The 27546-nt window shown below is 41.4% G+C and overlaps 2 protein-coding genes across 4 annotated transcripts; one reads left to right on the forward strand and one right to left on the reverse strand.

The window, feature by feature from the left end:
- Nucleotides 1-1101: 1101 nt before the first annotated feature.
- RB195_013861 (uncharacterized protein) lies at nt 1102-19250 on the forward strand (the record flags this gene model as incomplete). Of its 3 annotated transcripts, XM_064203866.1 has the most annotated exons (26): nt 1102-1132; nt 1189-1266; nt 1922-2010; nt 2532-2606; nt 2667-2804; nt 2872-3006; nt 3088-3222; nt 3279-3384; nt 4230-4306; nt 4378-4519; nt 4584-4705; nt 4816-4922; nt 7151-7290; nt 7501-7550; nt 7610-7690; nt 7753-7842; nt 10690-10764; nt 10870-11019; nt 12400-12534; nt 12617-12751; nt 12814-12919; nt 13670-13746; nt 14786-14927; nt 14986-15107; nt 18989-19095; nt 19205-19250. In XM_064203866.1, the coding sequence occupies 26 exons, from the start codon at nt 1102-1104 to the stop codon at nt 19248-19250; spliced, it is 2691 nt and encodes an 896-aa protein (XP_064059747.1). The 3 variants fall into 3 exon arrangements, with proteins under 3 accessions (XP_064059747.1, XP_064059748.1, XP_064059749.1); XM_064203868.1 differs by lacking the exons at nt 1102-1132; nt 1189-1266; nt 1922-2010; ... (7 more) ...; nt 4584-4705; nt 4816-4922 and adding an exon at nt 6900-7033; XM_064203867.1 differs by lacking the exons at nt 7151-7290; nt 7501-7550; nt 7610-7690; ... (9 more) ...; nt 18989-19095; nt 19205-19250 and adding exons at nt 1764-1767; nt 5005-5056 and having other exon boundaries at nt 1189-1226; nt 2667-2816.
- Nucleotides 19251-25858: 6608 nt separating this feature from the next.
- On the reverse strand, nt 25859-26137 carry RB195_013862 (uncharacterized protein; the record flags this gene model as incomplete). Its single annotated transcript, XM_064203869.1, has 2 exons — nt 25859-25946; nt 26016-26137. 2 exons carry the CDS (start codon nt 26135-26137, stop codon nt 25859-25861), a joined length of 210 nt encoding a protein of 69 aa, XP_064059750.1.
- Between the last annotated feature and the right edge of the window lie 1409 nt (nt 26138-27546).

Raw genomic sequence — 27546 nt, forward strand, 5'->3', positions numbered from 1 at the left:
GTTATTAGGTTTACTCTCTTTATTGGGATCACTGCAGCAAAATTCCGCTTTAATGAATGTCACTGGTCGAAAAAATGGGCTTTGGTAGAGTTGGCGAAAGATTGCTTAGAGACCTGGACAGGGGAGTATTATTCGTAAAATCAAGCCCGATGTTGCCAGGTGTGTTTGCTGGGACGTAGCTGTATGTCGGAGCCCTATTATAAACCAATTATGCTGACCAACTTCACTGTAAAATCCGTCAAAGCATAGATTCCTTGTGTGACCCTTTGTGTATTCATCATGTCTGAGCTAGTTACGTTGGGTTACCTCGATTAGCAGCTTAAATGAGTAAATGCTTGGTAAGGATACAAAACTATGTATGTAATGCAAGTAAGAAACTTAATCTTGTATTAGCTCCTTAAATGTACTCAAATATTGCCTGAAACCCCCGGGAGAGGTCATTGAAAAGTGGTAATTGGTTTATTGTTTTCTGTTTACGCCCTCGCCATCTCCAATCATCTCTGCAGACCTAATAGAGCTAGCAATGGTCCCATTTCGGTATTAACTGCTAGCTCAGCAGAGCCGTTTTTGGCAGAGCCGTTGTGCAGCTGAAGGAGGCTTCGTGTCGTCGTTGACCCGACTGTAACAGAACCACCGCTGAGACTGCAGGAACGGGTGGGATTTCGTTCATTCGTCCATGATAACCGCAAACACGTCCCGGAAGGTGCAGCTTCGAGCGCTTCGGAGCGCTATTTTCCATGAGTTCGATTGGAGCGCGTCAGCCTTGTGCAAGCGCCGTATCTTCCGGGCCGTTTTTTTTTGCGACAATTAGGAAGAAATGGGCGAATCCCACCCGCTTCTGCAATCTACGAGACCGTATAGTCTTTAGCCTTCGGAATACCATACCACCCCAGATTTGTGGGGTGATGCCTTTAAGGGGAAGAGCATGAAGGAATTCAACAGGATAATTCACCTATGGGTAGTTGGTGTTTCATCTAGATCTGTGTTTCCTCTCCTTTCCTTTCAACGTGTTTTGTTTAGTTTGTTTATCTGCTAATCAACAATGTTTGCATTCAAATGATGTGTCGGAAGACTCATTCCAGCAATAACGGTTACTGCAGTATGTTGCGAATTTTGGGAGCACTACGCAGTTGTGAGTGTGGTCCCCGGCAAGTCGTTTTTCGTGCGATATTTTCATTTCAATTTCAGCACCGCGTTCGTTCGTTCGACTATGCAGCACAGGAACGGTGAGCACAACCATCGTTATCTATATTTGTTCTATTGAAGGTGGCCCACTCCGGTAACTCACACACTTTCTGGCTCACACACACTTCCTCTCGTCCCCGTAGTGCCCAGTCGAAAACGCGTCGCGGAAGTCTGTGTGAGCATAAGTGGCTGCATCTACAAATTGCATAAAGTGCTTGGACCAGCAAAAATCTTTTCTGCATGGCTAAAACAACTATAAAGGGACCATCTTTTAAATCGTTGTCGACCGCAGACCGTTGTTCTATTTTGCTGTCTTCTATAAGTCTCAACATCCTACGGTATTTCAAAGGCTAGTCTTCGACCGTTGATTTCGATCTTAAAATAGGAATGGAGAGAAGGAAGAAGCTACTGTTTGCTTCAACAGCTTTACTGCAAAAAAGTTGTCAATTTATAGCGTTTCTAAGAATTATCAATTTCTATCGTTACAGTTGTTGGCGTTGTTAAAAAGAAAAAAGATTTTATACGAAAGATCACTGAAATAACTTCAAGTGTTACTCATCTTTGTTGTTTCTTTTCAGAAAGGTACTGTTCCGGAAGATCCTTGTTGCGATCCCGACAATCCAAAGGAGCTCTCTTATCAGCTCATATCCATTGCGCATCACAGACTTAAGATAAGAACAAGATTTTTACAAGACTAATGCTTTGTCGTTATAGTTTCTATCCTTGCTTTTTTAAGGAGGAATAGTGCGAACTGATTGCCGATATTCGAGGCTCATTTCAAAACTGACAGGATGTGAGGTGTTCATAAAAATGGAGGTGAACCAGGTACTACGAGATTTATTTAAAAATTTCCTCGATTAAGGTAGCGTTTGTAGAAAAGTTTAATGTTGGTTTCTAGCCACTGGTAGGTGAAATTCGAGAAGTAACTCATCACAGGTTTCACGACAAAGATGTTATTCACCCCAATGAGTTTAAAAACGAATGAATCAGCAGAAAAGGGTTGATCAATGCACCCAACGATGGAGTTCTTTGCACCGACACGATTAACTGAAATCGCTAAAGTGGACTACATGTTAAGTTATCCGATAAAACAACTGTTTGCAGGAAATGATTCAAATAACGTGGTTTCATTTTTTCACTCCGATGGATGCAAGGTGCTCCGTCGGGCATTATAAAATGATCAGTCTGATGCTCCTGATTCACCTCTTCTCCTAGATTTGAAGAGCGTTCCGCGTTTCTCCTGTGTTTCCTGCAAACTATGTCATGAACTCTATTTACATGCCTAACATCGAAAGTCTCCGCAAACGTTTCCTCTGTTATTTGTCGGATTACAATTCCCTTTAAAGGATACTGGAAGTTTCAAAGAAAGAGGTGGTCGATTCGCACTATTGAATCTGTCTGATGAGGAGAAGAAGAATGGCGTACGATGTTTATCATTTCAGCAACAGATCGTGTTTTCATTACTTAGGTAATTCTTCTAGGTGTACGCAGCGTCTGCGGGAAATCATGCCCAGGCTATAGCAATTCACGGAAAACAACTTGGCATACAAGTGAACGTTGTGATGCCCCGTCATGCTCCATTGATGAAAATCACAAAATGCAAAGATCTTGGTGCTAATGTGATTGTCGAAGCAAGTTATCCGTTCTACACTATTCTAATCGGTGTAGTCTAATCCTAAACTTAAGGGAAAAGATCTTAGCGTGTCGCGTCAACTCGCTCTCAAACTCGCTAAGGAGAGAGGAGGGAAATATATCAACGGATATGACATGATAGATGTACTTGCTGGTGCTGGCACGGTTGCAACCGAAATTCTCGATCAGGTTCTTTGCAAGTATTACTTAGCAGTTTCTCTGAGCGTTGCATAGACTAGTAAACAGGAAAATCAACGAACTACCCTGCAGGTCCCCAATGTCGACGCAATACTTTCGCCATCTGGTGGTGGTGGCCTGTTGGCTGGCTGTTGCGTAGCAGCCAAGACTCTCTCGCCCAGCACAAAAGTTATTGGCTTAGTTCCAGAAACGATGCCTTCAATGCTTGTAAGTGTTTCGCAAACGAGTGGAATAAGAGTAGACAATATTCGATTTTCTTGCAGAAATCCCTGGAAGCGGGAAAAGTTGTAACTATCAAGAACAATCCGACGCTAGCTGATGGTTTAGCCGTTCCAACAGTCGGCGTCAATTCTTTCCAAACGATAAAAAGTAAACCTGTTTTCCTTGAAGCTGATTTTGCCTTCTAATTTTTTTGATGGAAAACTTTTCTTGCGTGTTAAAGAAATGTTGAATTCACGAAAAGTGGAAGTAGTTTCTGATTAAAAAAAAGCAGATTTCTGAGATAACTGTTCGGAGATAATTATGCTAAAAAATTAATCTATGCAAACGACTAAAGATATGTTGGTGTAATATCATGTATGAAGAAAGTCGCATTATTTGCATCAAATTCCAAATTCAAATGAGTGCGTTTCCCGAATAGTTCGCGTGATTTCATGGAATAGCGAAAAGACCATCTCCATCGAAAAATCGCTTACTTTTGTGCACCAAAATGGAATCTTTCGATGGGGTGCATTTCGAATCTCTTTGAAACGTCTGCTGAACGCCTAATGTTCCTTGGAGGCAGCGCGACGCCGTACTGAAGAAGCAAACTGAGGGCATCACCTGTGTTCCATCTACATTTGGCCTCAACTTGCGATCAATCGCTTGGCTATATTCTCAGTTTTGACGCGGTCGCTCTACTTTTGGATGGCGGCGTTAGGGTGCGCTCTCCTATAATTCTAATTTGGTTTGAGTTGATTGTAACTCCAGCTAATAGGTTTTCGAAAACACTCTATCTGCTCTCAGCGAAGTGAAGTGATGGCCGGTGTGTTTGGTCATCCATGAAGATCTTTCTTATCACCATACAGTGAAACCTCGGCCGTCCCAGTAGTCAGTCCATAGAAAAAGTTTTAAAACTCACCGTGACTTTTCTTTGTTTCTGTGACTGTTTTCTATTTAAAATCAATTTTTTGGAATTTTTCCGAAGTAGTCTCTTATGAACTGGATTCTTCCAGACTTGGTGGACAAGGTTGTCGCCGTGAAAGAAACTGATATAGCCGTCGGAATTTTGCGACTGATTGAAACTGAAAAAGTAAACAGATCACTCATATTTTTTCGGGAAATTTGAAAAATTGAAGAATGGCATAATAGTAATTTCTGTAGGTTGTCACTGAGGGAGCCGGTGCAATCGGTGTAGCCGCTCTATTAGCTGGAAATCTTCCTGAACTATCCGGAAAAAGAGTCGTATGCATTTTGAGCGGTGGTAATATCGATTCCACCATGGTAGGAAGGTGTATTGAGAAAGGTGAGCACCAGAAATTTGAAGCCGAAAGCCTTTTTGTTCCTCGTAAATGTGATGTGAAATGTAGGATTGGCGGTGGATAATCGTCTAGTACGGTTCGAAGCCCTTATCTCGGATCGTCCCGGTGGTGTTTCTGAACTAGCAAAACTTGTTGCAGATACTGGAGCCAGTGTTAAGGGAATGTCTATGGTAATGTTTTTCAGTGATTCATTTCTAAAGCGTCATTGCGAGTAGGTCATTGAGTGGTTGGACTTCTCGATTTTCATACAATTTCCATGCAAATTTTATCCTTCATTAAGGAACGAGCGTTTCACCGCAGTGACGCTTTTACTACGAACTGCAAAGTCGTAGCGGAGACACGCGGACTTGACCATACATTGGAGCTTAATAGCGTCCTCAAGAAAAGGTTATCTCATAAATCACAATTTTTAAAATAACTATGTAAGAAGGCTTAGATCTCGTTACACCACATAATTTACGTGTTTTAGATATGGTGCAGATGTCCAATTCTTTACTATTCATGGTCCAATCAATAGTTGAATGATTGTTGTGGTTGAGAGAAAATTGTCTTGTACTGACTATGTCCACGTCATGGTTTCTCCGTAAAACTCATGACAAAACAGAAAATACGACTTTTTTTCAGTTGACGGTCTCAACAAGTAGGAATTAATAAAGCTATTTTTTGAAGCACTTGAAGAGTTACGAATCAATGACAACCTCATAGCACAAATACTCATTGATCTCCTAGACGTTCAATGTGTCTCATGCTCAGCGTTCAAATTTATTGTGGTATTGCACTTAAACTGCTGCATCAATTCGCCTAAAGTGTTATGAAAAGAATCTATGAACATTTGAGTAATTAAAGTGCTAATCACGCATATGATAAAAATAATAACGTGATACTAATTATTCTATTTTTCGGAAACGATTTTGAAACTGATTTTTAAGAATTACTAGATATGCTGACCACGAGTATGACATGTTCTCAATGTAATCCTAGAAAAAGTACTTGACAAGTAGATGGATTCAGTATGGCAACAAAACAGCGTCCTATGACGGAAGTCATGGAATTTGAAGATTTCCAGTACATGGTTTTCCACTGAAGTTACACCTCTCGAACATAATTTTAATTAAATTCGAAGGAATGAGGAGCTTTCCTTTTCCTTTTTTCTTTTTTCTTTTTTTTCCGAATTTTCGACTGCAGAGTAAGATTGGATCTTCGGTAAATTTCTGGAAACCTCACCTATTTTTGAATTGAAACTAAAATGGAAGCTAAGCCTTCATCGCAATCGTTCATAAGTCCGGTCAGAACGACCTGATGTACACCTCGTGCAGTATGGCGTTGCTTTCAAACCGACATTTTTCCAAATCTTCACAAGTTACGGGCAGATGTAGTGCAGCTGGTAACAGATTCGCCTGTGAATGCACGACCGATGGACGGTTCGGAACCGCTCTGGCATCAACAATCCACCTTTTGCTGTCAAGAAGTAGTAAAAGAATTCTCTTAGAGGATGAAAACACTGACTTCACACATCGGGTCCTCCACGCAAGTCATTGTAAGCCTACACGCTCGTTCACCAACCTCAACTGATTCTGAACAGAAGTCAAACGCGTGGGCGCACCTTTTTAGGAATTGATCAATCTGATCTGTGGACTTTATTCTTTAGCCTTGTTGGTAGTATCACTGCGCTGTAACTGGTTGTGGCCTATACCCCGAGTGGGGAGTCGAGTAAGGCCTCCAGACGGAGACATAAAATATATATCAGCTAACAACATTATGGAGCGCCAAGATTGCAAATTCTTTACCCTATTTTTAAAAAAAAATATAAAAAAAAAAAAAAAAAAAAAAAAAATTAACAGCTTCTTAAACTTAACTTAAAGGCAACACCCCACAAATCTGGCGTGGTGTGGATTTTCGTTGGATTTTTTCTATGTTTTCGAACCTATGTTGAGTCGTAGATTATGAATACAAGGGTGATTCCGCTCATCTCTCCCTGCATCACTGTAAACAGGCTGCGGAATGCGGTCCCTTACGACATCCTCCACAGCAACGCGCCACTTGCGCCCCGCCCAGCCTGGAATTCGTCGAAAATCCATTCGGACGCCCCGATTGGCAGTTCGTTTCATTCGACGTGGCGAATGAGTGTGGCGTGTGGCGACAGGTGTTCCGGAGCCGTCTATTTACAGTAATGCAGGGAGAGATGAGCGGAACCACCCCTGCATTCATAATCTACGACGCGATATAGTCCAACGAAAATCCTTACCACGCCAGATTCGTGGGGTGATGCCTTTGAGCTAAAGTTTCATGGAGCTAGCACCAGATACAGATTTGTTTTTTGTTGAATCCAAAGGTGCATCGTGGAAGAGTGGCAGATCTGGCGAAATGGGCGAGGAGGGCGATGTGGACGAAGCCTCAGCAAGAGCTAGCGCAAGAAGAATTAGATGCACCTATTATAACACTGTCAGGAGTCGTGCAGTGCAATTATTGACGCTTATAAGCCTCCCGGATGCACTGCGGTATAATTTTACCTTTTCTCCGTTCTACCCAGGAGACTCCTTCACAGGAAGCAGAAGAGAAGAGAGAGTGTCATGCTGTTTGTTTGTGAACACTACCAGTTCATTCCCTAATTTCAGACGCATGATATCTTGCATAAAATTAAGTTATCAGAAGAAATTCTGTTATGGTGAACTCAATGAAGGAACACTTCCAGTTCATTCCACGCTTTTTGAAGTGCGGTCACCTCAGATGCTGTCAAAATTAAGGTCCACATATAGTAAGTTCAAAACCAAATTATGATCATTGAACACCATTTATGGGCACTGGCAACTGTGTTTACTCGGTCACAATGAGCGTTCGATGAGAACCGGATAAAGTGGAGAGGAGTTTTGCGTCAAACAGAAAAGAGCGTGGGTGGTGGTGAAAGCGGTGCCTTCATCCAGGATTCAAAAAAGCTATTGATCTATACTAATTAAACATCTTTCAGCAAAGCTGCTACCTTCTCTTCGATATATTTCGATTCAAAGTACGACTGAAGTCAGTTTCATTACAGACTTTGAAGTTCATTATGTTTTGGTAAACGACAATTTTTTTAGTATTTTGACCCTCATTGCGATCCAAAGAATCCCAAAAACCTGGAACTTTCGGAAATAACAGATGCTTACAAAAGGATCAAGGTAGGTTTCTTTTTTGTGCTCGTTTTTTCATTGAAATATGGTGCTTTTAATCTCATTTTAAGGGAAGCGTCATCCATACCAGTTGCAGGAAGTCACGTTATTTTTCGAAGATGGCTGGGTGTAGCGTTCTTTTCAAAGCAGAAAACAAACAGGTATCAATGCACGTCAATCCGATAGAGTTTTTTTTTCCATAATGGTGCATAAAGATGATGCTTTTAATTAACGATCTGTGGCGATCTGGAGACCTTTCTAAGAAAATCGGTAAGCGCCTGAAAGCTTTCTGACCATCGCACGAGAAATCATGACGTCCTGTTCAACGCAAACAGTGCCGAAAAATTCAAGCACGTAGACGCCCGGAGGGCAACGGGAAAGCACGTTTTGGCCGCGTTCGATTCGCGACAAAGTGAAGAGTGTGTGCGACGTAATGAATAGGATTTCAGGATCCAAAAGTGATTTCTTTACTCTGTTGGTAAAAACTATAACGGTAACTTAAGTGTCTAGAAAATATTAGTTTTGAGGAAGGGATGTCTCTGTCTCTGATGCCCATTCACACTCAACGGAACGAACCAATCCGAATAAGAATCTGATTGCTACCTGCTCGCGCTGGTCCTGCTTGAACTAAACACAAACCATCATTTGAGTAGGCTCTGGGAACGTATGAGCTAAATAACCTGCACTGTTATATGCGGCCAAATTCGTATACATTGCAAAAGCTGCTGTCGTCCACCGCCAAGGTCCATAACCTAATGATCAACTGCCTGAAAACAGCATGAAATCACTGGCAAAAAAACATTCGTTTGGTCACGCCGAGATGCTGAATCCTGTCGAGTGAATTCCTACGATATCTCTGTGTGCCTGTGCGTCGCTGTATTGCAGCAAATACGCTTCAGAGATCGGCCCGTCATTAGCGAAGGAGATTACATTGTCTACTGCAAGGATGCTGATAAAAAAAATAGACAGGAGGTTGGGAGATAGCAGCGAGGAGCAGCTACAACAAGTTAATGGAGGAATTTGGCTCAACGTCGATTAGGTGCGCTTTTGCACGACTGCAGGATCGCAGAGGACTCTGTATCGTGAGTGCCCATGCACCCACGGAAACCACTGAAGACGACAACAAGGACGCCTTCTAGGTTGAACTCAGTGCGTTGATGTCTAAAATTCCCAACCAGCAGATGGTCAGAGTCGGAATCGACGCAAATGCGAATATGGGACTTGAACATCAATCCGATGTGCTAGGAAAATGGTATTATCCAGCGGAAGGCACTACATCCTGACGAGAAACATTTCTCAGTCGGAAGCAAAAAAAGTCTACAGCTGTTTGGGTTTCGCCATTCAACTCTGACCACCGTCCAGCTCTTAGCTCAAACTTCAAGATACGATTCGATGAGAAAAACCGATGAGTTCCTCTTTAACCGTAAATTGACGTGGCAGGTCTGAATGACGAAGAATGCAGAACGAAATTTCAGCGTGTGTCTACTCATGTTGGAGTACGGAGTGCGGATGAGTGAGGAAGAAGCATTGCGATACGGATTGCTCGACGATGTTTATCTAGTACGCTGCAGGAAAGGCGCTCTCGGATTTAGTCCCGGGAAAGAAGTTTTTCTTTGCATCTGAGGATATAGAATCCACATATAAGTCTGTATGTGTCTACGGCAGCACTTTTTCAACCAAAAAAAGCATCTAAGAAGGAAGCAGTACCGACTAAGGTGATAAAGAGGCTTCATTGCACAGAAAGTAAGCTGCTTAGGCGGCTGCCTTGCTACTTTTGGCCCAGAGTACGGCACAGTAAAGCTCTTTACGCGGAAGTCGATGTGGTGTACCGGCGGATGAACGTCGAAGATATCGACATCTTGCACCGCCATCGAAACCAACACCGAAACCTTAACATGTGACCAAAGAACCGTCTTCGCCTCTTTGGTCACATATTAAGGAGACCAGCAGATCGCCTTGTTCAACGAGTTCTGAGGAGTTTGTTTTGTTGAAGCTGGAAGAGACTACCTGGCCGAAAAATGAAGTTCTGGACTGAGGTGGTGGAAGTGGGCCTGAGGACCTGAGGGCGTAAGCAAATCAGGCGAGAATTCAGCATATGGAATAGTAAAAAATGAATCGATTATGTGCACGCTCTTGCTGAAGATAGAGCAACACACCTCGGTAAAAATGCAGGCAACCGGGACAGTCAGTAATATCAGCCGATTAAATCAAGAAAGTCAGACCAAGAAATGAGCATGATGAACGTACTGATCTTCAAGTCTGACAAGATGAAGCGAGCAGCTTGGAGAGCATAGGATAACGTCAAGAATTGAGCAAAGAAGACCAGGAACCAATGGAGCCGACTCTGTGCTCACCTCTCCTTAATATAATTTTCATCTCTCTCCTTCGTGATTCGACCTACTCTTCAAAAATTAGAGCGTTCCCTAAGCTGAAAAAAAATGCGATCAGCATTATTGAACGTTCGAGAAAGTAATGTTAAGTGTACTCCACTCTATGCAAATCCACGCGATTAAAATAGTGGATTTGAAGTTGTGTTCTAGGTTAACTTCGTCGAAGAACAGAGACTTTGCAGCATTTGGCATTTGCCAGGAAGGTAAAAAAAATAAGTTCAAAAGTTTTAAGTGAAGTGTTTCGTCAACCGTTGGAAAAGGGACATGAGCGACTGGATTCCACGCGATATTAATCGTAATACAGGAACGCCACGGCTCGTTGAATTACATGGAGCTAATTGAAAAAAAAGATGTTTTTTCTTTGCAAAGAGGGAAGTCACTAGACAACTCTTGCGTGCGATCAGGGCAGTAGAAGTATTACCCGCATTTACTCCAGCACACAGAAGAACGAGTGGAGGTGATGGAGATGATGACAACTGTCATAAACTCAGACTAAACGATTCGTATGATAACTGTTACAAGAAATCAACTTTTCCCCGGATCTCTGTATTTGCTGTAATTAATAAAAGTATATGAATGTCAGCCTTCAGACAGTTATCTGCGCAATCATCTTTTCAGCGAACTGGAAGCTTCAAAGAACGAGGAGCAAGAAATGCGTTGTTGCGCCTTTCAGAGGATGAACGCAAGAAAGGAGTAGGTTTTCCTCCATTAAAAGTTGAACATTTTAGAATTTCTGTCAGAGTTAGTGTTTAGCGAAGGTTGAGCGTAATCTTTCTGCAAGTTCGCAGTCATTTTCAGGTGGTGGTCGGTTCAAACGGAAACTACGCGGAAGCAATGGCGTGGCATGGTAAGCAACTTGGTGTACCAGTAACTGTGGTGATGCCGCGTTACGCAGCACTGAGTACAATTTCCGTCTGCAAAGATTTGGGGTCGAATGTTGTTGTTGAGGTTTGTTATGAAAAATCTTCTCTACTGAATATAATGGGAATTTTTCTTATTCCTATACTTCTTTCATCCACTAATCAAAGATTCATGTAGAATCCGGCCGGCAAGTTTTTGTCTTCCACTTTGTCCTGCCGTTGTTATCGTCATGCATCAAAGGTGGATTTCATAAAGGATGCGATAGAAGGCTTTAGCAAATCGGCTGACATGAAGCTCTTTTTCACTTCTTTGAGGATACCAATAGGAAGTCGGTATCGTGGTTATAGGCCCGAGCATCTTTTCCAGTTGTTTCGTTCCTTTGCCGTCGTCATCCAATATGTCCTCACTTTTCGTGAGTGACGTTGACAAGATCCTTGAGCCGTATCCACCTGGGCTCCCAGCTGATCCATCTATGCAGCGAACACATCAGCTCTTCTCGTTGGCGATCTCTTTCAAGGGTGTTTTGCATCTCTTGGGATCCACTCCTGCATACTTTTGTTCCATTTATCGTCCATTCTTCTTGCAATGTGACCGGGCTATGTATACTGTGCTTTCGATATATGTATATATATATATATATATATATATATATATATATATATATATATATATATATATATATATGTATATGTATATGTATATATATATATATATCCCGATGAGTCGCAGGCCAGAATGGTAACACGAGACGGCAAGATCTCGTGAGGATCCAGAAGATTGACGACGGGTGTGCGCAACAAAACCGACACTACCTACATTCAGCGGTCAGCGGCTGTGGATACTGTTCTCGCGTTGCAAAAATAAAACCTGAACGCTCTCCCGTGAATGTGTTCCCTTGGTCCAGAATCGGTCCAGAACTAAGAAATCAATCAACTCGAGAGATGGTAGCACAAATAGGTGTTTTACAGCGGGGAAATAAGCTCAAGGTTTACATGAATAGTGAATCGCATTTATACAGACATAAAATTGTACGACAGTGAGAAAAATAGGAAAATTATCATGATCGTAGCCCGAAAAGAAAAGTTAATAACTATGAACAGGAAGTAGGCTAATCCAGAGATCGAGCGTGGAAGCTGATCATAAGAGTTAAACTGAATCACCAAAAAATTGGCGAGAGTGGACAGCAGGGTGCCGCACCATGTATTTGCGCGAGTCGGAGCGATATAAACCCAAAGTAGAACCATAATTGAAACTCAATCATTTACAGCGGTCACAATGATGACAAAACGACCCAAGGCGTGGTGCAGTAGCGTGAACTCGCTCAAACTGTGGTGAAAGAAGCTGTTGCGGGCGAGGTGGGACCCTCGTTTTCTGTAGTCCTACTGCAGAGATGAGTACGGGTCGCACCTCGTAACCGTCAGCTCAACGCACCACTTTTTTCATTTTTTTGTGAACAGACTCTTTAAGGGGAAAGATCACGCCGAAGCACGAAGAATAGCTTTCAAGATTGCTCAAGAAAATGGTGGTAAGTTTATCGATGGTCACGATCACGTTGACGTCATCGCCGGTGCCGGAACTATTGCTCTTGAAATACTGGAGGAGGTGATGTATCTACTATTTTTTTATTCGAACTCGTGAGAAGTCGATTTAGGTATCGTTCTATTGTTTTTTTTTTAAACTGAAGGTGAAAGATGTTGATGCAATTCTTGTTCCCGTTGGTGGAGCTGGGCTGTTAGGTGGCATATCGGTCGCTGTTAAACAAACCTCTCCAAAAACAAAAGTGATCGGTTTGGAATCAGAAGCATCTCCATCCTTTAGTGTAAGTAATGTCGGCTCCATAGAAGTGGTATTGTGAAGAGCGGATTCTGATGTTAATTTTAGGCTGCACTCAAAGCAGGCCAACCAGTTACCATTAAAATCCAACCGTCATTAGCTGCTTCTCTTGCAGTGTCAAGAGTTGGATACAATTCGTTCAATATAGCCAAAGGTCAGTTTCTACCGTTTCTCCATATTCTAGAAACTCGTTCTTGCTCTTCTGTCCGAACCTAAATTTGTACTAGTATCATCTTGTGGTGACGGTCATTTATCGTGACTTCCCTGCAACTGAAGTAGTTTATGCGCGGCCCGCTTATTCTAACTGTTGCTTCAACACATCTACGCCTTGGTTGGTACGGAGCGGTCGTCTCTACTCTATAGTAAATATATTTCACTGAACTACCGATTGGGTCTGTTCAATTGTGGTACTAAAACCCTAAGTATCTAGTCACCCGCTTTGTAACTAGTAACACATCTCTTGAAAATGGTGACTTGGTAACATTGCAATTTTCAGCTGATAACGAGGTCGATTCGTATCCATTAAGCTCCAGGAACTTCAAACTGGAGTGTTCGTGCAGTCCTAGCTATGAAGTAAAATTAGTAAAACCTTAGTAATATAGAAGTAATAAAATCAAGTGAAATCATTTCGAAACTAGTACTTGAAAAATCATGGGGAAGCCGAAGACAACTAGGGACGGGTATAAAATAGGAACCGTAAGCAGTGTTTGGATATTACAGTAGTGTCAAAAAGCACCTGATCTCCGTGCATCAGTTGAGCGTCCCGCAACCGAGACGTCGCTGACGTTCGACAGCGTAACTTAGTTCGGGGGTGAGGAGATCAGATGTTTTGACCCCACTAGAACACTCTAGACTAGAAAGTATTTTATCGCGTTCATAATTAGAAGGGAAATTTCTGTTACAGGAAATGTTGATGAAATTGTTACCGTCAAAGAGCTGGACTTGTCGATAGCGATATTGAGAATGCTCGAGAAAGAAAAGGTTTGGTTTAGTTTTCAACAATTGATAAAAAAAAAAGAGAAGGAGATAAGCGTCCAGCAGGAACTGTTATGAAAAAGTGAAGAACTTTTTCCATGGGTTTACATCTTGATGAGACGTTCATGACGTATACGTATAACTCCATCGACGCCCCCCCCCTCCCGCATTTCACACGAACACTTTTCAACGAATTATTGCTGCGCCTTGGTGCTTAGCTACGTTGTCTTTCAGGCCATTAAGTAAGTGTATTTTTTCACATTACTTTTCGCTCCTTTACTCTTTTCTTTTATAATGCTGTTGTGATGTACAAAGTTGCATTTTTTACGCGACTCTCCATCTGGATTATTCCTCAGTTTTCCACGTCTACACTGTTCATCGCAATCATAAAATTTTATAATTTCTTCCTTCCTCTCTCTCATCTCCTCTCTCTTTCGCTCCTTCTGCGACTTCATCCTCATGATCTTTCAAATGGCAAACTTTTCCGTTATTCGCTATGAAGAACTGTTATCGTTGCCGTTTATTTTCTGACAGCAAAACCGGTGAGAAACTCAGAGCTTGATTTTTAATTTTTTTTAAGTTAAAAAATTTTAAACATATATTATGCGCTCAGGAGGACTTACAAATCTCGTGACAGTATCTACTACCTACTTACATACAATTCAAATGACACTGCTCTACGGACTCTGATTTCTTTTATTGTCTAAGTTGCCAAAACCATCAAATGAAATATTATGCGGTCCTCTAATTTCCTTCCCATCTTCTTGGACATTTTACTTCTCATCAAACAACAAGGATATTTTTATCAACAGTGTTAAACAGCAAGGTAGTGGTCTTTATCCGTGTATCGGTTGATTGTTGATTCTTCCACCGCGGAATTCAGGGGACTGTGATTTAAAATGCTGACGACCGTGGTAAGAAACCTATAGGACGTCCCAACTCCTGATTTGCTTCATTTTTTTGTTGAACTATCAATGTTCTATGAATTCTGAAATCCGAAAAGTTTTGAAGATAGAAGGAAGTACGGAACCTGTTTCCGTTTCAGATGTTGGTTGACGGTGCGGGAGCAATGGGACCAGCTGCACTGTTGGCTGGTGGTGTCCAAGGACTTCCTGGTAAAAAGATTGTTTGTGTGTTAAGCGGTGGAAACATCGACAGTACTGTTGTTGGTCGAAGTATTGAGAAAGGTGAATATTCCCTTCTATTTTTTTAACGGATTCTGGATATCTCGTTGATTGTACGTAGGTTTGATCGCTGATGATCGCCTCGTGATGTTTGATGTACTCATTGCTAATCGATCAGGTAGTATTAGCGAAGTGATCGAAATCGCAAACAATACTGGAGGATGCATTAAGGATATTGCACTGGTAAGTTGCGAAATTTCGAAGGTCTTAACATTATACGGGGTTGAATTTCTCCTCCATTTTCTCGTGTAACCCGGCTTGATCGGCGTTCTTCTATCGCACGCGTAGAGTAATACCAGAAATCATTCTCATCAGGAGCGCTACCCAGGCACAACTATGTACATGAAAGAGGCAGAAACCCATTTTGTATAGACTGAACTCTCCGGGGAGATGCTCGGACATTAGAAAGAACTATGGAACAGGAGAAAAAGTAATATTAAGGCTTTATGGATATTGATTGCATGATTGCACAATTACTTAAAGAAGGGGAAAATTGAGTCAAATCCTCGCAAACTAAGATCTTAGACTCTTAGAGCCATTCAAAAAAAAAATAAACGGTAAGTCATAGAAAAGGCATTGCAGGCATGTACTGTAAAGTCTCTCTCTTGCGAATTATTGTGCGGATGAAGAAAAAAAGAAAGAGGAATAGAACTTCAAGGAGCACATCCCGTTCTTTCAAAAGAGAGAGAGGATCCTCTCGGTCTAAACCACTTCTAGAAATAAAAAAAAACCGCAGCCCATGGTTATACCTCCACTTGTTGGTTTAAAGGCAGAATATCACGAAATCGACGCAGGTGGAAAACTTGTGAAAAATATAGAATTTAGGATGTAGACTACGAATATGAGCATGGCCCCGCTGTGACTACCCTAATCGTGCAGAAAAATACCGTCAGAAAGGAATTTTTTCATCCTAAATTAGAAGGCGCCGCATCCACGAGTGAGCGGTTGAGGATCAATAAGGTCTCCCTAGCAGTTTATTTATGTGAAAGCAATAAAAAGACCGCTGAGGGAGTCGGACCGTGTTGAAAGGAGACGCGTCTTAACGTATCTCGCAGTGACTAAAGCGGTTTCCACGACGTTTTTTTAAGAACGACAACGGCAAAGTGAGCGGAGCCACGCTCGTATGCGTTATCCAGACCACAAACTCTTTGTTTCCTAGCAGTTCTCAACACTACTTCAACTACGACGTAAGCAGGTTTCTTGAGGCCTGGATCAATCAACACTGTTGGTTGATTTAGCAGATCATCGGTAATAATAGCATGGTAATTTCAATTGACCAGTTGCAGTTTCTTGTAAAAATTCTTCGTAATGGCTCCCTAAGCCTCTGTTTGGAAATATAACAACTGAAAACAACGTTCCAAATTCAGTTTTTGTTCCTAGTGGGTGGAGGTCGACCTGCCTCATTTGCATGACGGCAGAAATGGCTGCTGTTAACTTGTTGACTCTTAGTGATTCCACTTTGATTACTCCATATGTGGACGGAGCCACCATCGAAGGCTAAGGAAGAGTTTTTAAAGAATTTAAACAAGCCTGTTTAGTGGCTCAGACTTCAAGAAACCTGCATAAAGGCAGGTCCGTGGTTCCGCTATTGCTTCCTAGTCGTCGCAAAAACGGCGTGGAAAACGCGGTTCCTTAAGACGACTTCAGTTGAACGTGCCACCTTTGTGCACCCAAGTGCAAGTGGTCGAAGATTAGTGGGAATTCCTTGCCAGCCCATGCAAAACCAACGAATAGGCTGCTGAGGAGAAAGTGCACATTGAGGACCGTTCTAACCCTCAGGAGCTGAGCGTTTCCCACACCATTTTTTCTACTACAATTATGGCGAGATGAGCAAAACTAACCCGGATCCTACAATCCACAACTCTGACTCTAGCTTTTCCCGCGGATCCCCTCTCCACGTCAGATTCGTGGTATGCTGCCTTTAATTTGCCATTACGACTATTTTTTTGAGTCTTCCTCCTGATAACGACTTCCTCGATAGAAGTCCTCCCAGAAAACTTCTTCTTTCACATTCTTTCTAGTATAGCCGCTCATTTAGCAATGAAAAATTAATTGTAACAAACAGAATTAAAGAAACTACTTGGACGTTTATTAAATAAATCAAATAATATAATATAGGAAGTATTAATAAATAGAGCTATAATGGATTTTAGTATAAAGTGCCTCAAGTAAAAAAATATATATAATACATCATAATATAGGCGCCACTGATAGCTCACTGTAAGGAACCATTACTGAGCCATTATTTCGAGGGAGAACACGTTTCAAAACCATTTTCACACTATTTCCTACTATTTACCGACACGTTTTCTCATCGACAACGGTATAGGAAAGAACGGTTAAGAGTTCGATCCCACCGGAATTTTTCCAATTCTGCAAAATGGAAAAAACAACTAGTACCGATGCAGATCACACTCTATAAGCATTTTCTCACTATTTTCTTATTACTACACAAAATTTCACTCATTAACGGTGGTTGCAGACGATGAATAGTTTGATCCCCACCGGAATCTTGATTTTGGCAAAACCGAAAAGCAATTGCTGAGAAGAACAATTCACTGGCAGTTTTCTGAAATTGTATTTGGAGCACTGTTCGCCGCGTATAAGTGTTATTTAGAGATCATGTTAGCGATTAGAACCAGGTTCCGTTTGGAAATTACTGCTGGATTGATCGGATTTTAGTAGATTGAAATGAATATGAATAATGGACTACGCAAGAGACAAAGACAAAGGTGGCCGTTTTCTATAAAGGAAGCGTTGCGCTATAAGAGGATTAAAATATCTTTTTCAGGGACCTTCTGGTTTTTTTTTTTTTGAAAGCTAGTTGAGAAAAAGTTGAGAAATTTAGTAGAAAATAAAAATGAATTGTGGTAGCGAAAATCTTCCTCTTCAACACACTTTGAACAGATTTTTTATTTATAAACTAAAACTGAGTTATTGGACTTTGTTTGAAGTCGTACAGATTTTGAGGCGCTGCGAAAATCTGAGATTTCGCACATTTTCCCGTTGCAAAAGTACGGTAGCACGATTGAAAAATTCGATGCCATAGTTTGTTAGAGCATCAGCAGAACCCTTAACTGCAAATTTTATCCTCTGTAGGTGTTATAGTTTTATCAAAACATAGTTGAGAAAAACGCAAAAATTTGAAGCAAAATTTAGAATTTTTCTCAACTAGGTTTTAAAGAAGCTAGGAAAGCTAGAAGCACAAAACTTTGTAGAAATATAGAAGAAATCTCCGTCTACAAAACGCAGCCGCCATTACTGTGTGAAATTCACGTTTAACGTCGATGTTCAGAAACCCGTTGGGCCTACTTTGTACTAATTTTATCCCTAATTCGGCCTGTCGATGTCTTTTTTCGCTCAGTAACAGCATCGAAATTGCTTTTTTGAGTGACAATAATAAATTCGTCATTGTCGGATGAGATATGTGTTTTTTTAGCTCTCGCACACTAAATGCAAGAATTCCACTTTTTTCAGTAGCTGATCTCTGAAAGTACGGCGACACATCATTTTGCGCCACTGAGGTGCATAGGCTATGTGTACCGGATACTCACTCTTTGATTCCTTCTCTCATACTCAATATTTTCCATTTTCTTGGTATTTTTTTTTAGAAATTAACTCACTTGAAAGTAAAGCCGCAAAGTTTCGCTCGGAACGGATTGCATAATTTACTCTCTTTTTTTGCCTTCGTACTCAAGACCCCTCGCATTTATCCTAATCTAGGTGTCCTTCATTTATTTATTATTTTCCCAAATCAGTTCCGGACCAGAAGGTGTGAAATTATACCAGCAAAATCTTCAAGAAGTACTTCAGGTCATCTATTTTTCTAACATTTTGCATCCCTTAATATGAGTTCATTTGAAATCGGCAATCCCCTCTTCATTTTTTCTCCTCCGCTGACAAGCTTTGCGACTCCCTCCTGCTGCGACACTCCTCTTACAACCCCGCTTGAGAAATTCTCAACCCACGCTTGACCCAGGCTGTAACTTATGCGAACCCCTCCCCGTTCCACCCTTTTCAACCATAGCCCAATGCACCCGCTCGCTTTTATGTTCTATTTTCAGGAGCATGTATTCCACAAATTTGGTATGTTTGACGTGAAATGCAGAATTATTATGGAAACACGTGGCATCGATCATTCTTACCAGTTGAAAAATGTTCTGCTTGAAAGGTGTACCAGAAATTTGTTCTGTTTACTTCTCAACTGCTAATTACCCTGTTTAAAAAGCGTTCTGTCAGATATCATCTCGCTGAATAAGATTGATTGATCCATGTTTCAGGTACGGGAAAAATTGTGAGTTTTTCATGAAGAGAGAAAAGATATGAAGAAAATCGTATCAGTTATAGCGTTTGACTTTATTCTTCGTCGAAATAGTGGACAATAGATATGTTCGTTATGTACAGTGGATTCGCAATAAACGAGCATTTTCAGAGAACACTTACTATGTTGTAGAAACACCAAAACAAAACATAAGAACAACGGAATTGGAAAAAAAACGTGTTCTCTTGTGGACTCATTTCACTAACACTCCAAGGGATAGCGGTATTTTTTTGAGAACAACGTAATTTCAGTTCTGACGGAGTGAAGAAATCATGAAGTAAATAGTGAATAATAAATAAAAAGGTAAGAAGTGAAGGATAAAGTTCCCGCTTGAGATGCACTACTCGAAGTGTCAAGTACTCAGTGTTTTTTTGTCCTCCCAGACAAGCCTGGTACTAACTTATCGAACCCGGAGGGAATGAAGGCTTGATAGGCTCTAGTGCGGATTCGAACCTATGGTCGATCGTGCAGACGCAGGGGATCGACTGTGCTACACCCGCCGTTAATAGTAAACAAGTAATACATAGTAAATAATCCTTGAATTTAATCCAGTAGTACTGGTTCAAATAAGCGTGAATTTGGTTTTTTATCTGTTACTATGATAGAAAGAGTTATATAGAAAGAAAACTCAAAAAGACAAGCAGTTCCCTCTCCGCGTCCTTCTCAATCGGTCTGGGCAGCATCTTCGTTGGTTTCTCTTACTGATGTCACCCTATACTCCGAAGATTTTTTTGTGACGTGAAAGGACCTATTGATATTGGTGGATCAAGCATTTTTTCTCCCATAAGGCATCCTGTGTTTTTCCGGAAGAAATAACACTTCACAAACAGAGAAACAATTCCATATCGATTCTCTCGCGGTTCACCTCGATCATATTGGATGGTTAACGAACTCGGAAGTAGCTCGTTTCGCATCGTTCTACGAGAACAGCTGCGGTACATCCGTAGCGTAACGGTAGAAGAAAAAGCACGAGTGTGCTCGTCCCTTATCTGTTAAAGTACTTCCATGTCCGCTAAATTCTTCCATGTCCGCTGAGACAGCTGCAACTAGCCCAAACTAGTATCCTTGCAAGATTAAGATTAGTTTAAAATTACTAACCGTTGAGTATCCAGAAGACTTGATTATTTTCCGTCCAGAAAACAAGGAACACGTTGAATATCTAGACGAAATGCGTATATTCCGTTCAGAAAATAAAGGTTAATTGATGACCAAAATTAGACTCTCCAGGAATATAATTGTTTGCCAATGGACTGCTCAAGCTTCCTTCTTCCTTTCCTATTATTCCAGGCCGAACTTTAATGAATAAAAGCGGTGACACCTACATTACAGTCGGACCAGAACGACCTAGAGTTTGACCCAGTGTACAAGCAGCTGCGCTCCAAAGGGTGTGATTGCAGCAGAGAAGGGTCCCATCCCGATCGTAGTTTCGTTTGGTAGCTTCCGTGCACCGCCTCGACTCCTGCCGTATACGCTACTTCACCAGACCTCAGGTCGTTTTAGCCCGACTGTGGTGGGATCAGAACAACTTAAATCCTGATGCAACAAGCGACTGTGTGGGACCCAAGCTCACCTCTGCAGTCCGACTGGAACTAGCGAGAATTTCGCCTTGACCGCGACCTCTTACACAACTGCACCCAGCTTCAGTTCGTTTTGACTCGTCTCTAGGAACATTCATATTTTTGCATTGATGAGTCTGGAAGCAGTGGTTACATACAGGATCTGAATCAAGTCGTTCGAACTCGACTACTATGGAACCTGAGAGTTTAAAAATGTTACTTCTTATTGTGTCATCATCCTAACAGAGACTCGTATGGCCATTCCAGAGGCTGATGATAGTCCGTTTTAAGTGATAGTCTTGCTGAAATGTGTCTCATTGTGTACAAGAAATTTTATCTCATTGTTTACTGATGCTGGTCACTGTAGCCGCCCGTACAGCGTAAACACAACAAAGACGTCATCACAACTGCTGCTGCTGTTGAGTGTGTTGTTGGGAGCCGTGGCGACCGTGCTAGTGTTGTGAACATTCTCGCATTGTTTTCATCTTACCGGTGTCACTAGTTATTCGTTGGTGGCCTCATTTTGCAGTCTCATTTCTATTCCTCAATTATTCATGAAGAAGACTAGAGAGGCCTTATTAGCATTTTTACTTAGCTTTTGCATTTTTAAAAAATACCTCTTACATCTAATTTTAGATCTGAGTTTTTTTCGAGTTCCCTACAGTAATCATTCACCTTCTTAAAGAGGAACAGAGTGGCTTCCAGCTTATTAGCTGGTTGTCTCTCTAATTCTTGCGAGGATTTATGCGATAGGAAAGAAACTGTCGGCGGCTTCTTTTCCCACCTACGTTCACACCGACACCTAAACACATTATTTTCCCACCATTCAATATTATTTGGTTGCTTTGTTGACGCGAACCAGGTGTTGTGGTACTTCACTGCGAGAGCCAGGCGTCTGCTGGGCAAGGATTTCCATCATTATAACGGATGGATATCTGTTCCGACTGAGTGTTGCTTTTATCTGTGGGCAAATTCCTGTTGCGTAGCAGTGTATTCTACCCAATCTCATTTATTCAACACAGCGCGTTTCTCTAAACACAACAACAACAAGCCAGACAACTGATATTCGATGCGTTCTCTAAACATTTGAGAGTATTTTTGTGGTCAATTTCCAACGATTTCAACACTTTTGAACGATAGTGATCTTGTCCCACGGCATCCCAGTTTTACTTCGAAGTGAACTCTTGCGAAAAATGTGTTTTTTCTACGCCAGTAAAAGACCGTTTTTATGTTGACATCCACAAGAAGCTCGAAATCATGGAGATGAGAATTTGAGAGACCTAGAACACTACATTCGTCGACGAAACGAGCTTAACAGACCACACAGATATTCTAAAAATAAAAGAAATATGAAAAAGATATCTCTGCTCATGGCCTGTGAAGCTCGTTTCGCCGATGTATATGATGTTCTAAGTCTCTCAAATGTTTATCTCCAAGATCTCGGACTTCTTGTGGACGTCAACATAAAAATGGTCTTTTCCTGGCGTTAAAAAAATTTCCGCGAATTGCAACAAAACTGCGGGTCAGAACCTTAAGAGAAACTTTCGGGAATTATGGAATACACTTCGAAGCGAAACTGGGATACTGTAATACAAGATCACCATCGTTCAATAATATTGAAATCATTGGCAATTGGCTAAAAAATGCTGTCAAACTCATTCTCTCCTACTAGGAAAGTTTACTTTTTCCAATTTTTTCGTAAAAAGTTTGTACGGATTGATCAATAAGATCAATAAGTTTGGAACTCCCTCCAGCGATGCTTAAATTTTAGTAGTACAAAGGTACATAGACATTTTTGATATATACTGTGCGAAGCAATTCAATCTATAGGAATTATTGGGAAACTAAAAAGACTTTCTAAACTGAGCGAATGAATAATGAACGGGACAGAAGGTAAATTTGTAATTTTACCGTCGTTAATACTGAAGAGCCTTCGGAGGAATTACGTTAAACACTCCGAATCTCCTGTATATCAAGAATCGTAGCGCCTAGAATGGAACAGAGAGGAGTTTGCGTGGTCTGCCTGTCTCATATGTGTGACGTTCGTTATATAGTTTACTCTATGAAAAGAATTTTATCGCTGAGCAGGCTTGGGAGCTACCACGGTCTGCTTGCTCTTCATCATGCACTGTTTTTTACAGACAGCGTTGACAGTGGAGAGAGACCGGCCGAAAATGGATACCATATCCAACGCTATGATACGCGATCCCTGCGCAACCAGCAACATGTCTCATTCCTGCTTCGAGCGTGAATTCGTGAAGTGTGCGTGTTCATTCACGGAATAACGATTCGGGGGAACGTTTATTGTATGGTAGGGTCAAAACGACATGAAGGACGGATGAATGGCGGACACGGTTGACGCCGTGCTGACACCGTTCCTCGCTGTAGTTGTCTGTCTAGTGTAGTTCGCGGATAATCCCCCCACGATTCCTACCACTGTGTCCACGCCGCTTTGGTGCTTCGAGTGCGCCTGCACAATGGCACTTCATGTCGTTCTCACCCTCCCATTACTCAACCGATTGAAGGTGTTGCACCGTTCCAGTGATAGTGAAGAGATTCTGTGAGGATCTCAACAGTATTATGGTGTTCTCCATATTTGCGATGCCAGTGCGAACGCGAATGCGAATGATTTTAATAAGGATAAAGTGTCTGGCGTTAACCAATCTGCTTGGGATGAGCCCCCACATCCACTTCAATTCAGAATCGCTTGAGGTTCACGAACGTCTATACAACGACCTGCGGTGGCTAGCCAATGTGTCAAGTCAGTGTTTTTATCCTCTCAGACAAGAGTGGTACCAATTTATCGACCCGGGAGGGATGAGGGGCTTTGTGAGCACTAGGGCGGATTCGAACCTACGATCAGTCGTGCAGGAAGCGGAACCTCTAACCGCTACAGTACACCCGCCCTCACCTGTATGATATTAATAGTAATTATTACTAGTACACGTATCATCTACGTATGAGGGGTGAGGGGGGATTGCTGTGATCTATCTATCTTAATCTACCTATCTTAATCTTTAAGAATTAGGCTGCAGAATATTTCCCGAAAAGACTTAAACAGGAGATTACTATTCATCAAATAAAATTTCTAATATGGATTGCTATGAGTTTGGGAGAATGTGGTAGAAATGTGAACACAAATTTCTGCCTTTGTTGGTAACTTTTTCCATTTATTTGGAATTTGTTGTGAAATACATGTCAGACTTGATCTGTGAACGAGTTTCGAGCATTCCCACCGCTTCACTACGATTTCTTCACGTGTGCATGTAGATGTGCCGATGTGCGTACAGTTAGCTCAGACTACGCACTGGTACGTTGGAAGTCACTTGTGCACACGTTCCGGTCTCCTCACTAACCTGTTCGTTTGTGTCACGTGAAAAGGCTGGTGAGAAGACATCATCGATCTTCGACCGCTCGCACTTGGATGCGGCGCGTGCATAAGGATGGCGTAAATTAAATTTGAAATAAATTAAATTTAAAAAGTTAAAAATAAATTGCGTGGAAGATACCGTTTTTTGCGAGTCTGCGCCCCGAACTCAATGCCTTCGATGAGGTTCGGCACCGCATTAAAATATTGATACACTCCTTTTTAGTGGTAAAGAGGTACGAGTTGAGGGTGGATGATGATGGATGTGACACACATAGTAAGACTTAAGACATGATCGATGGTTGGAAACCACGCTAGGTGCCTGGGGTTGAAAAAATTGGAGCCAGACTTGTCTTGGAGGACAAAAACACCGGTTTTATAACGCAGCTACGCGTTCGAAGTTCCGGATTGTTCGAGTTTTATGAACCGAAATGCGACTGCAACATGTTTTGCGACCATAAAATGACTTGTAATCAATGCGTCAATTCGATGTCTTCACTCAAACAAGTCTGGTAGAAATTTATTGATTCCGGAGGAACAACTTTTTTGGCCTACGGCAGTTTTGAGTCACTACATATAGCGTGGTTGGAAACCGTTCTAGCCCGAGCAAGACATCTAACTTATAGGTCTGGTCGGCATAAATTCGTGGTTCTACTGGAAATTGAAGTTCTCGTCTGGTTCTTGGCGGTAGAGAGTAGTCCGATCTTACTTTTTTGTATCCTCACCCTTTATCGAGGGTAACTTCTACAAAACGGCTTGATTTTGAACTCTCCTATCACAGAGAAAACCCGAGAACTTCGAAACGTCATCGTTTACCTGCCCTTAGATCTTGTCTTTTGTGTCTCGCGTCATCCTCGTCAGTGATTGAATTTATTCAAATTATATTTCCATTTTTTGGACGAACTGCTGCATTTTTTCGACAGCCATCCTGTGTACCCAGAATTTTGCTTCGTATAAATAAGGTAATAATTCGAATTTGAATAATAAAATTTGCTTCTCACCAAGGTCTCATCAAGTGTCACAAAATGCTCTTGAAGTTCACTTTTGTGTTGTTTTTTTCGAAAACTTTTTAAAGGATTTTCCGTTCTCACTTACCGGTACAATAGATTTTCCGCCTTACATACTTCTTAGAGGATTATCCTCTTTTCCTTCATTGTGGCTGAAATAATATTGAAATATCATACCTTTCTACATATTTAAAAATTCCGTCGACGTAAAAGATCACATGTCTTAGATTCAAAAAATTTACCATTGTTTTTTTCCAGTCTAAAAGATCACTTTATTTTTTGTTGGGTTTTTCTCAGCGCTCGCAATAGAACATGCTACCAGATACGTACTTCGGTAAACGATTTAATTCTAATTTTCTTCTCTTTTCTTACTACTTCTAATAGAATAAATTATACTAAATTATAATAAATTTCCGTTACTACCGCGTCTTTGAGTGAAAGGAGCATCCTGTCAGTCAATACCTCATAAAGACCGCTACGTAAATGTCTCCTTCACCAGTCAATTTACGATCCTTTTTCGAAGCCGATAAGATCTTTCTAGAATTCTGCTCAGCTTCTGGTGTTACACGTAGGGCCATGTCGAAATTGTTTTCTCTAATAATTGTTTGATTGTTATCATAAATACACTGTATCATCATATTATTATGTTTTATATTTCCAGGCGGTCGGCGCTGCGTTGCGCATCATAATAATTGCGACAACGATTGGAATCCGTCCGTCGGTGGGTCTCTGGAGGAGGTGACGCTTTCTCTGCCTGTCAGATCTTGTGACCTAAACAAATATATTAATAGCTCTCCTTTTAAATTCCTTCTTGTGACGCCACTCTGATATTCCACTGACCTACTTCCCCTAGCATGACCTTTTCGATTGAGCACGATCCGCTGCGGTACTTCCGCTTTCTCACGAACAGGACAGCTGTGGAATCGTTTCCGTTGCTTTCCTTTTCTTTCTGCTAAACTCATTGGTGGATCTTAATGATGCTTCTGCGTCCAAGATGTGGTCTTTTGGTGTGACGTCGCTCTCCTATCAATTCCGCAAAACAGTACTTTTACTTGTAAAGCTCTTTTTTCAAAACTTTCTTCACAATTGGTAACTGCATTTGCAGCAGAATTTAAAAGAGGATGTCATTCCTGAACAATTTTTGGAGAAAACATAAAATTTCGCGTTCACGTTGACCGTTGCGCACTTCGAGCACCTAGGATAGATTTCCATTTCAACAGCGTTCATCGAGCACTCGCTGTCCAAGAAGGTCACTCGCTTTGACTTTAGTGGATCTAAATGCTGGAGAAGTATGAATATAAGTCGTTCTTGTTTCTTCAATTAAAGCGATAGCGTGACATCTGTGCTTAATAACGTATGGGAAGCGTCGGAGAAGCTGAGAGATCTTAAGCATTCCACTCTGTTTGCCCCGTTAACCAGGGCCTCTCTGGAGCCGAAAGCTCGGTCACGCGGTGTCTGTAAATTGCAATCAATTACACGGTGTTGCACTCATCTCAGTTGTCCAAGGACACTAATTGTTCTTTAGTACTTTTCCCCTCATACACAACTCACTGTTGAATTCTTTGGTGAGTTTTGTTAAATATATATATATATATATCCAGAGCAACCAATTTTTAACAGAAAAAAGTGGCATTCTCCTTCTGTTAGCGTCTGCAGCGAAAACCTTTAGGAGTACACGGAAAATCTTAAGAACTAAATGCAATGAGTTTAAATTAAAGTGTAGGAACCAGTCGAATCGATTATGGTTTGACGTTTGGTAACTACTCTGAGTTTCCGAGGTTTGAGTTTGGAGGGGTTTCAGACTCTGAAAATTTGAATTCTTTACTAAGAAACCGAGAATTGGCCCGAGCCGGGTGTATTATATGTGTGTGTGGTGTGTGTGTGCGTACATGTGCGCTTCGAGGCCATTTATTAGTGACGAGGAGGAACCTATCGTGAGAGAAGAGGAGGAGGATAGATCGAAGACTAGCCATGCCAAAAGAGCTGGTCATTCGTCGTCAGTCGATGAGGAACGGCCCCCCGCTAGCAGACGAGACATGGTTTTCGTTAGCGATCCGGTTCTAATCCATCTACTATACAATCCGAATACGCTTCGTTCATTGTTTCTGCTATTTTTGTGCTGTTATCATGGCGATAATCTTGGAACACTCCAGCAAATGTTTGTTTTATCCGCTGTTTAAGTAGCGGTACACTCATTTTTTTTCTAAATAACTAAGTAAACTGTCACCTTGGTAATGACATTATAATGTATCTATGATTAATTGATAGAACTTCTATTATTTTTTTTTCGTTTTTTTCGTTACCCTCCGTCCCTCATGGTTCTTTCCTTCCTTCATAATTCATTTCGTCACTGTTCTACAGCTCACAATAG

The sequence above is a fragment of the Necator americanus genome, chromosome V (genome assembly GCF_031761385.1).
Source record: "Necator americanus strain Aroian chromosome V, whole genome shotgun sequence".
Lineage (NCBI taxonomy): Eukaryota > Metazoa > Nematoda > Chromadorea > Rhabditida > Ancylostomatidae > Necator > Necator americanus.